Below are 11,754 nucleotides of genomic sequence, written 5' to 3' on the forward strand. Positions count from 1 at the left end.
TCTTTTTAATGCTGCCAATCACTGCATTTCCTTTAGGAAATACAAATCTAGTTTGCTTTGTAAATCTACTGAAGCACTTTGACGGGTTGACAAATCTAACTTCTTCCCTTCCCGTTTTCTGTTTTTAAAGTTCTTTCGTCATTTTTCAAAGAGGCATTTAGCCTATACAAATACACTTAGTTCAATAGCAAGAGTAAAAAAGAAACGGCTTCAGCAAACACTGGGATTGTATTTAAAATATGGTAAATATATAATAATAGCCAGCCATAGATCTCCAGTGTTATCAGTGTTCATCATTTTGATTTGACTCCCTTTACCTTTATAACAGATCCTGTCCCTCCTGGAATGCTGCCACACAAGCTCTTAAAGGGATAGTGCACCCAAAAATGAAAATTCTGTCATTAATGACTCACCCTCATGTCGTTTCAAACCCGTAAGACCTTCGTTCATCTTCGGAACACAAATTAAGATATTTTTGATGGCTGACCATCCATAGACAGCAATACAACTGAAATGTTCCCAAGTACAGAAACAAGGAGATCTGTAAAATAATTCATGTGACATCAGTGGTTCATCCGCAATTATACGAAGCTACGAGAATACTTTTTGTGCACAAAAGAAAAAAAATAACGACTTTATTCAACAATTCGTCTCCTCCGCATCACCCTGGTGCCATTTTGGAGAATATCCGCTGGACGTAAACAACGTATGCTGTTCTGTGTAAGCTGCGTCATGCCGGATCTGTTTCCTACCTGGTTGTGATTTGATCTGAACGAAAACAGCGTATCCGTGTGACAATGAACCACTGATGTCACATGGATTATTTTACCGATGTTGCTACGTTTCTGGACTTGGGAATATTTCAGTTGTATTGCTGTCTGTGCAGGGTCAGACAGCTTTCAGATTCCATCAAAAATATCTTAATTTGTGTTCCGAAGATGAACGAAGGTCTTACGGGTTTGAAACGACATGAGGGTGAGTAATTAATGACTGAATTAAAATTTTTGGGTGAACTAACCCTTTGTAGTAGTTTGTATATTTCACAATTACATACGAGTCACATATACTCATGAGCAGGGCTGGATTTACCTCTTTTCGTGAAATTTTTGGGCCCCCCTTCCCTTTTAATATAATAGACCTAATATTACCACCCAAGCAAACTAAAATATTTCTTAATCAGTGGAAACCGTTACAGTGTTTTCTATTGCAATAAGCGCTTGCGTTTAGTCAATAAAAATCGAATGTAGTTCTTAATTTGTTTGAGAACTGAGAAAGACCTTTCCATTAATAGGCGTGGCGTCGTGGCCACATAATCACTTCAGGAGTGCATTATTTCTCTAATAATTTTAACGGCCTGGAGTCACAACCACACATCAAGACATTGTTCTAATGCGGTTATTAGAGCGACCGGAAGGAGCAGAAGCGGTCGACTGTGGCACAATAAAAGCTACGCTGTTTTTGAGCCGTGTGTCACGCTCGCTCAGCGGCCTCGTTTCGCTTTGACGGCTTTCAGTCTCACCCTGCTTCATTCTACTACGTTAATAAATCATTAGCTCATCCATGAACATGATTTCTGCCCGAGTCCCGTCGGATTGCATCAGCTGTGGGGATGAAGACAACAACTACCATGATTCCACACTCAGTCACACCGTCATCAAACTAGGTCTTTGTTTCTTTGTTTGTTTTGAATACTTGCCCTCTGGCGGCGAAAACGTACATATTGTGCCTTTAAGTGCGTGTGAACACCTGCGTCTGTGCGTCTCTCAGCAGCAGCGCCTACTAATAGCGAATCTTTAAGTTAAACTGCTTCAAGAACCTTGCAACTGAGAAATGTCATGTAGCTTTTCAGCTGCGAAACTATTTTATTGATAAATTCGCGGTGCAGCACTGACAAGAAGTTTCTGTTCGTGTCTCCGCGTGTCTACACTGTGTGTGTGTGTCTGTGAGAGAGACTGGGAGAAAGAAAGCCTGATTTCCGTAGCCTACATAAAAATGGTGGAAGACATGGAAATAGTTTGTCATTTTTTACCCTATGGTTTATTATATTTATTTGCTCAATGTCTTCTGGGGTTTTGTAGAACTGTTCTTTTACAGTTGTAGATAGGTCATAGTATAACAAAAATATATATCTCTTCATTGTGTTTGGGCCCCCCTGGACGAGCTAACATAGGCACGTGCCTAGAATGCCTATGCGTAAATCCGGCCCTGATCATGAGAAGATAAGCGCTGGTTCTCTCCCAGATGAAGGTGGTGTCCTTTTTTGCACACTTCACACTAGAATGAACCATAAAAGATGAATGGATGGAAGGTTATGGAGGCATTGGACTTTACCCTGGTATTCATGAAACCACTTTTGAATGATTTTATCAGTATTTGTGGGAATATTATCAGAGCACAGGGTTTGCATCATAGCCATTCATTTAGCAATCATCAGACCTGTCTGCCATGTCATTACAGATAGTCTGTGATTTTAGACATTGAGGGTTGAAGGCAACAGTTGGCTCGTGTATGAATGTAGAAACATGACTCATCTGGCCACAGTACATTTATAAGCACTCTGCTCAAGGTTAATGGTTTTGTTCTCCTTACAACAGATTATGAGTCTTTGTGTATTGACCTTTGTCAAGTGGTTCCAGTTTAATAACCACATATTAATCAGTCTTTTAATGTGGCTGGGTCAGTGAGTTGCTTATTTAATTCTGTGTTAGTTTTAGTGGGTGTGTTTTTGTGTGATTTAGCAGCGGCCCTATTAATGAGCTTTAACTCGAGCCTAGTAATTGCTACCAAACTAATGTAATTTTGTGATTACACTGATTCATTTGAAAATTGAAAAAGTGCCAGGCAAAAGTTTGGGACATGTTTAGTTACAAATAGGCTATGTTATTTAAGTGCTTCAAAGGTAAATTTCTCTCTAACGTGATGCTTCTGTTCCTGGCATGTTTTACCACAAGATGTCGCTGCGGTTTCACCTTTAATTCACTGAAAGATTTTTGTGCTTCATTTCAAGGAATTGCCTTCCGTCATCAAGGTTTAAAGTGAATTTCATTTCACAGTAATTGCGTTTACTATTTTTTTTAAAGATAGGAAGGTAGAAAGGTCTTTAAAAAATGTTTAAATGGCGAATTACTTTTTTCTGTAAGAAAATACATACTGTGTGTAAACATAATCCTGTTTAAAGCGCGCGAGTGTATTTAGAACTGTGCTATGATCACTTAAAGGAATATAGTTTACGAATGTAAAATCATGTCATTATGTACTTTTGTTCCTATCCTATTGTTATCCTATCCATTTTAATGCGGACATTTTTCTGCACCGTTTTCATTCTGTGCAACGAGCGACTAGCATTCTTCAGAATTTCTATTTTTTGCAAGTGAAAGAAAGCAAGTCATATTTAGAACGACATGATGAGAGTGATAAATGGTGACATGATTACAAAATTGTCATTGTTGCGATGAACCATGCCTTAAATTGTACTCTCCTGTGTTAGACACTAGCTTCTTAATTACACTAATGAACTTAATGGCAGGCACACGATCACGACGTTATTAAGATACATATTTTTGGGGGAAGTTTTCCATTATTCTGTCATTTGCATCCAAACAAACATGAAGAAACGCATAATAAACATCAAAATTGTTTATCCCCGCGGAGACAGGTAGGGAGTATTGACTGGAGTGATAGCACAGCTCAAAGCGAGTGTGATTGGTGCTCCTCGCAGCATCAGGAGACCTGTGGCTCATCGCTGGAGTCCAGCGGGAGATTCCTTACAGAGACACAGAGCAGAACGCACGCGCACTTGTGTGGACAAATTAAGGCTTATTACTATACCTGAAGCAAAGAGTTTCAGTTAGATAATTATTCACCAGAAGGAATCACTATGGATTGCTCTGAGGAAGTGCAGTCTCTCTCAGATGAAGCCAGCACTCCCATCGAGATGAAGAAAGGGATGTCAATATATTTGGATGTGAGTAGGCCTATTTTAAAACATTTTTGAAAAGCTTGTCTGATTGTAATAACGAATTATTTATGCTGAACGATCAAAGGAAATTGGAGACGTAAAATAACCTGTTAGATCCACAGTGCTGTATAAGGTTTTGTGTTGAGTGTCCACTTGCAGGCTGACAGATCATCACCATAGCTTTAAAACAGCGCAAGGTGCACGAGTTTTGTTAATTTGGCTTAATATTAATTATTAACATTTATTAGTTTATTTTTAAGTTACATTCTTACGTTCCTAAGTCGCTTGCAGCTGATCTTACATAAAAATATGTATAGAAATGTATGCATATATATATATGTGTGTGTGTGTGTGTGTGTGTGTATGTGTGTGTGTGTGTGTGTGTGTGTGTGTGTGTGTGTGTGTGTGAGAGATAGAGATCTGGACCACAAAACCAGTCATAAGGGTAAATTGAGATCTATACAAAGCTGAATAAATAAGCTTTCCATTGATGTATGGTTTGTTAGGATAGGACAATATTTAGTCGAGATACAACTATTTGAAAATCTGGAATCTGAGGGTGCAAAAAAAAAAGAGAAAATCGCCATTAAAGCTGTGCAAATGAAGTTCTTAGCAATGTATATTACTAATCAAAAATTAAGTTTTGATATATTTACAATAGGAAATTTACAAAATATCTTCATGGAACATGATCTTTACTTAATATCTTAATGATTTTTGGCATAAAATAAAAATGTATCATTTTGACCAATGCAATGCATTTTTTGGCTATTGCTACAAATATACCCGTGCTACTTATGACTGGTTTTGTGGTCCAGGGTCACACACACATATATATATTTAATGATCTCAACTTAGCTGATCTCAGGTCTTAATGTTGAAGTGGTCTGGTGATGTGTGACTTCATAGATATTCATGTTATGCTATCATCATTTAGTCTGTTTGCAGTCATTATGCATAATGTTAATTAGCATTAGTTATTATGCATAGTTTATACACATTTGGTCATTAAATATCTTTTCTGCTCTGTAATGGATGTGGATCTTCTTTTACAACAAAGACACGCTCCAAAGAGCGATTGTAAGTTGGTTTTAGTTGCTAATTAAATTGTAGTGTGCTGTCTAAAGAGCTTCCCCTGAGACATGAGGTGTGTATTGTTAATTATCATGCAGGAATAAGGAAGCGGTCCCTGACAGATTGGTGGCATAGTTTTTCACTCCTCTAAGGAGGAAGCTATATTCAGCATAGTCTTGGCATGCCTTGCAGAGGACCATATTTAGAGTGTGAATATTCTCGCTGTGAATTGGGACTTTATTTAACAGACCACTATAGCGTGCCTGGTTGTTCAAAATCAACATAGCCATCATCACTTTTTCTTCCATCTCTGCTCTTTTTAGGCCACGGCCTAAATAATTTACAGTTCTAGAGTCCCTTTACATGATCAACACAGCATGATTTTTCCATGGCCCCTAGTTATTAACTGATATTGTCCTGTTTGCTTTCAGATATTGAGAAGAGCTGATAAAAATGGTAAGACATTGCCTTTCTGTGCACTTGTTGTTTCCTGCGTAATAAAGGGTTTGTTTTAGTCTCGTACACATTACTCTAACTGTGCATCAATATGCTTGAATGGTTGTTCATTCCCAGTCTATGCTGTTGCTCTGTTGTCATGGAAACCCTAGATGTCCATACGTTTCCTAATGTTAGTCAATATTTTAGTAGAGCGATACAAACAAATGCCACTGTGATCATTCTTAACATCTCCAATCATAGTTCAGTTTTAGCAGCCATGGAGTTTTAAAAATAGCATTGATTGGATTTATTTTGTGAAGTTCAGTTCAGTCACTGTGAATTCAAACTCAATTAGGTTAAAAAACTGTGTTGATATTGCAAAATCAAAATTTGATTTGACTATAAAGCAGCTCTACAGAAGACAATAATGTCATCATCCAGCTCCGTTCATTTGATATCATGGAAGTCAAATTGATTATATTGCTGAATATTAAGTGTCTTTTAAACCCAGACTAAGCAAACAATAGTGAAATATTATTTAACATCACTGAATCAACCTTAATGCATGAATTTATACAAAGAAAACTAATTTTTATTGGTTAAATTAGGTAGAAATATCTCTTTATGGTAACAGTTGCAGGTTTTTCACTGTATAATGTCAGGGACAAGGATTTCTGCAGACCTCTGTCCCTTTTCCTTATATTGTGTTCTTTCTGAGGCTCTTTCACTGCATTTTATTTCATATACAGCAGTACATTTATTCTATTTTGAGTATAGGCTGGCGTGACTCACCTGTCACTGTTTGTTTGAAAACCTCTGGGCGTCTGCGCCAACTAACTCGAGTCCTCAGCCCTGTCGCAAACATTGTCTCGCGGCATCTGTGTGTTCATGTTTTCCCAAACACCTGAGATCTGACGTGCATGAGCTAAATTGGCATCATCTAAAGGATGATGAACTTTGCTTGCTTTCTCTTTTATAGATTGAACATTTTAAGTCTTTTAAAAAATCTGAAATAGTTTTATGAGTTTTTTTGAAGGCAACTTTTTAACCACAATTTCCTCTCAAAAGATGATGGGAAGCTGTCCTTTGATGAGTTCAAGGCTTATTTCTCAGATGGTGTTCTGTCAGGAGATGAATTAAAGGAGCTCTTCCATACAATTGACACTCATAACACAAAGTAAGTATTGCTGCTTTTTTCATTCACATACACATACTAATTACAAGGCACCATTTTGGGCTCCTCAGATCAACACACTGATTGAACCATTTGGACGTCCTATAGTAAACCTTTCAAAAATTGTGGTTTTCTGAACATGACAATACCCATAACCCATAACAAAATGGAACTGTACTGCCACAAGTGTCCAAGTTCAGTACTCCGATACAATCACATATTCAGAATCTCAATGTATTTACTCTCAGGAATATATGTATGCTAGAAACAGTGTTGAAGTCGAAACCAGCTCATTTAAGTCAGAGTCCAGGCAAAAATCTGGAGCTGGTTGCACCAGCTGTGTGAAAGTTACAACATAAAAGTTACAACTTACTCATAAATATGTTTGCTTTGCACCATTACACTTAGTTGAAACATAAATGTGTAGAAATTAGATATTTATAGAAGTCACTGACCAGTGTTGGGGGTAATGCATGACAAGTAATGCGAGTTACGTAATCAGATTATACTTTTTTCAAGTAACTAGTAAAGTAACACATTACTTTTGAATTTACAAGAAAATATCCACGTTTTTCAAATAAATGAGGCCAGTTATACTTTATTTTCCCATTTATTGACTGATAGCTCTCCTGTCCCCATGTTGAGAAAAATCAGGAGTAAGTGCAGAGGCGTTGGGAACTAAATGGGAACATGCATTCACTCATCTACTCAAAAACAGATTCAGTATTCCTTAAAATGAATAAAAACAGTGAAATTCTAACTCAGAATATTATACAAATCTGCAATAATTAATAATAATTATAACACAAATATTAACAATTGTCTTCAATGACCAATTTATCCATACTAATAAGCAAAAATGACTTTAGATAAACATACAATTTGTGTTTATTTATTTATTTGATTGCTGAAGAGTGAACTTTATTCTCTGTCCTATATTGAAAGGTTTATTTGAGCTAAACATTTCCTTCAGCCTGAGGCTTAAACATTTCACTTTTGGTGTGAAAGGGCTTTTACATTTACAAAAAACAGAACTTTTTTATATTAAAAACAAACAAGCAAGCCCAGCCCAGATGAGAAAAGGTAATGCCAAAGTACTTTCCCTAAAAAGTAACTAAGTAACACAATTAGTTACTTTTATTTTGTAATGCATAACTTTCCCCAACACTTGTTAAATTGTATCATTATGCACTTGTTCAAGCTGACAGACTTCAGTCCTTAGACATATGTGATGATGCTGGCATTTACACTTTTAGAAGAGATTATGTGTTTTATGTGAATAAATTACTTGTTAGCGGCTCTTCAACACAAATCCAAAATAAACAGCATGAACATGCCTCTGTGGGCATTGCTCCATTTTATGCTTGCCAATTTAAATCAATCATGGTTTTATCAGTATTTATTTATTGCTCTTAATTCATTTCAAATACAGTTTCTGAATATCAATATGTTAATGTCAATGTTAATATAAAATACCTACTACATTATTCCATTAATTAAGTGTAGTATTTCAATGGAAATGTATTCTAACTGTTAGTTACATGAGGCAAAAGAAGTTAGTATCCTTAGCAGGTATTATTGGATTAGTGAAGGTAAATGTCATATTATGCAACTATGCCATGATTTAGAAAGCGCTTACAGCCAACTAGATACACACTGCTTTGAGAACTTATTAATTAGACAGGCCAAAATCGACCTGTTCTCAGCAGAGCTCCTGAGAAAGGAGCTGTAAAAATATATTGAGATGGTTTTTGGTACTTATACCGCAAATATATATTCTTAAGGACATCAAAACCTAAAATAAAACTCCAGAAAGTGTAAAATATGGGACCTTTAAGTGTCTTAAACCCAGACTAAGCAAACAATAGTGAAATGTATTCTAACTGTTAGTTACATGAGGCAAAAGAAGTTCCCTTTCAGTCAGTCACGTTCTACGTTACGTCAGTCGTGACTGACGAATTGGGATCTCGCCTGAGAGCCCAATCACCTTCGAGTGTTAACTAAACAAGCCAATGACAGTTGGCGTGCGTGTTTCGCCATGCACACCCTGCCCCGCAGCGCGGGTATAAAAGGAGAGCGCGTGAAAACGCAGATCAGCTTTTCGCTGAGGAGCCAAGCCTCTACAGGACGAATCTCCGCGAGTGTTCTAGAGAAACAGCTGGCGTTGGTGTGATGGCATATCAGCGGGGATTGCCATCCAGGCTGCTGAAACCTCGGTGGGCTGCAGCTTCCACTCTGCGGTCTCGCCGCGACCTCCCCTGGGCGCTTCAGCGCTCTCTTTAAAAGAGTGCGTTTCCTTCTAAAAGAGCAATTTCTAAAAGAGCTTCACGAGCGACGAAAGTATATATATATATATATATATATATATATATTAACTATGAATGTCATTTTTAACTGTACATAATACATTGGTATTTTCACTCTTCTCATCTCTCTTTGTGGTGTTCTTGATAAACTGCAGATGTCTTATTTATGCATACACAACTTTTTCAACCACACGCCATGTGACTTGTCTAAACTTTTCCAGTGACATCTATAGTCTGTTCTGTTGATGTATTGTGGTGTGTAGATGTCTTTGTGTTAAACACCAGATACCATATGATAAAAATACCTTTGCGAAAATATGTTTTGTTTTGTTTTTCCCCACTGATGTCTGGAAGCACTACTGTGAAGGGTGTGATCTCAAAACACACTCATTCAAATAACTAATGAATGAGGTGTGTGTGTGGTGGAGGACATAATCTCACAACAAAGGAAACTAGTTTAAAATTCAAGCATGAATGCAATCAATATCTTGTGTTCAATGGAACACGTGAGTGTGAGGGTGTGTGTGTGAGTGTGTGTGTGTGTGTGTGTGTGAGAGTGTGTTTTGAGTACATCTCACCTTGTTGCTGTAAAGTATGAAAGTAGCATGTGAGGTTGTGTTCCCATTCAGTCAGTCACGTTCTACGTTACGTCAGTCGTGACTGACGAATTGGGATCTCGCCTGAGAGCCCAATCACCTTCGAGTGTTAACTAAACAAGCCAATGACAGTTGGCGTGCGTGTTTCGCCATGCACACCCTGCCCCGCAGCGCGGGTATAAAAGGAGAGCGCGTGAAAACGCAGATCAGCTTTTCGCTGAGGAGCCAAGCCTCTACAGGACGAATCTCCGCGAGTGTTCTAGAGAAACAGCTGGCGTTGGTGTGATGGCATATCAGCGGGGATTGCCATCCAGGCTGCTGAAACCTCGGTGGGCTGCAGCTTCCACTCTGCGGTCTCGCCGCGACCTCCCCTGGGCGCTTCAGCGCTCTCTTTAAAAGAGTGCGAAGAGCTATTTCTAAAAGAGCTTCACGAGCGACGGGCGTCTTTTTAAAGATGGCTTCCCGCTCGTGCGTTTCTGGATGTGGTCGTTTCCTGCCTCCATCTGATGGTCATGATCGCTGCCTCTCGTGCCTGGGCTTACAGCACGCTGAAGCAGCGCTCATGGAGGAGTCTTGTTCTCAGTGCGGGACTCATTAAACGGGGGGGTATCCCCCTTGCCATGCCCCGCTCTAGCTCCTCTGGTTCTCGGAGGGCTACTTCGGTTCATGGTCAGGGAGACCTGAGGGTTACGGTGAGAGCTTCCCCGTCGAGTACGTCTCCGCGGGCCTCTCATTCCTCGAGCATGTCGCACCACCTGCTGCTTCCGGACGAGTGTGCTGGGTCCTCGGACAGGGCGGGGTCCAGCATCTTGTGCGGGACACAGGCAGAGGACAGGATGTCGATCGCTGCATCGGAGGGCAAGCTAAGCTCTGGAGATGAGGATTCGGCTGCGCTGCCACCGTCAGGTAGAGTGGCGTTGCCCGAGTCAGATCCAGAGCTGACCGCTATGCTTTCCCGGGCCGCTGAGAGCGTCGGGCTGCACTGGAGGCCTCCGCCTTCTCCCGAACGCTCGAGGCTGGATGATTGGTTCCTGGGGGCGCAGGCCGGGAGTCGGCAGCCGCCTCCGGTTCCATTCTTCCCGGAAGTGCATGAGGAGGTTACAAAGTCTTGGAAGGCACCTTTTTCTGCCCGAAACAGACTTGGTGCCCCCTCCGTCCTCACCACCCTCGACGGGGGGGCGGCCCAAGGGTATGAGGACATCCCTCCGGTCGAGCGCGCGATTGCCATGCAGCTCTGCCCGCAAAGCGCCGCCGCCTGGAGAGGTAGTCCACGCCTTCCGTCCAGGGCCTGTAAGTTCTCGTCCGCTCTGACGGCTAAGGCTTACAGTGCCGCTGGACAGGCCGCTTCCGCCCTGCACGCCATGGCCCTCCTGCAAGTCCACCAGGCCAAGGCGTTGAAGCAGTTGCACGAGGGTGGTGCTGACTCAGGTGTGCTGCAGGAACTGCGCACCGCGACGGACCTCGCGCTTAGGGCGACGAAAGTCACGGCGCAGGCCCTGGGTCAGACGATGTCCACATTGGTGGTCCAGGAGCGCCACCTATGGCTGACCTTGGCGGATATGAGGGAGCCCGACAAGCATCGCTTCCTGGACTCCCCGATCTCCCAGGCCGGCCTATTCGGCGAAGCGGTGGAGGGCTTTGCCCAACAGTTCTCCACCGCACAGAAGCAGACGGAGGCGTTCCGACACATCCTGCCCCGGCGGTCTGCTGCTGTCCGCCCCCCACCGCCGGCTGCAGCCCCTCTGTCTGCTCGTCGCCGAGGGCGCCCTCCTGCGGCCTCCACCTCCGCTCCGGCGCGGCCACAACAGCAGCAACGGCCGCAGCGTGGAGCTGGCCGCAGCGAGTGTTTGGAAGAAACAGCTGGCGTTGGTGTTACGGCGCGTCAGCGGGGGTTGCCATTCAGTGCTGCTCATCTTCGGCGTGCTGCAGCTGCCATTCTGCGGTCTCGCCGCGACCTCCCCTGGGCGCTTCAGCGCTCTCTCTAAAAGAGTGTTTCCTTTTTTTCCTAAAAGAAGCAATTTCTAAAAGAGCTTCACGAGCGACGGGCGTCTTTTTAAAGATGGCTTCCCGCTCGTGCGTTTCTGGATGTGGTCGTTTCCTGCCTCCATCTGATGGTCATGATCGCTGCCTCTCGTGCCTGGGCTTACAGCACGCTGAAGCAGCGCTCATGGCGGAGTCTTGTTCTCAGTGCGGGAACATGACCATCGC

At 41.7% G+C, this 11,754-nt stretch overlaps 1 protein-coding gene across 1 annotated transcript in view; it reads left to right on the forward strand.

Moving 5' to 3' along the window:
• Positions 1–3,333: 3,333 nt before the first annotated feature.
• Positions 3,334–11,754, forward strand: part of LOC107584322 (N-terminal EF-hand calcium-binding protein 1-like) — a 39,468-nt gene continuing 31,047 nt past the window's right edge. Inside the window, exons 1-3 of the mRNA XM_016270898.1 lie at positions 3,334–3,964; positions 5,464–5,488; positions 6,539–6,647. Of these exons, the coding sequence (XP_016126384.1) occupies positions 3,878–3,964; positions 5,464–5,488; positions 6,539–6,647 (221 nt within the window). The 5' untranslated portion in view covers positions 3,334–3,877. The remainder of the gene's footprint in view (positions 3,965–5,463; positions 5,489–6,538; positions 6,648–11,754) is intronic.

The sequence above is a fragment of the Sinocyclocheilus grahami genome, unplaced genomic scaffold (genome assembly GCF_001515645.1).
Source record: "Sinocyclocheilus grahami isolate Dianchi unplaced genomic scaffold, SAMN03320097.WGS_v1.1 scaffold58.1, whole genome shotgun sequence".
Taxonomy (NCBI): Eukaryota; Metazoa; Chordata; class Actinopteri; order Cypriniformes; family Cyprinidae; genus Sinocyclocheilus; species Sinocyclocheilus grahami.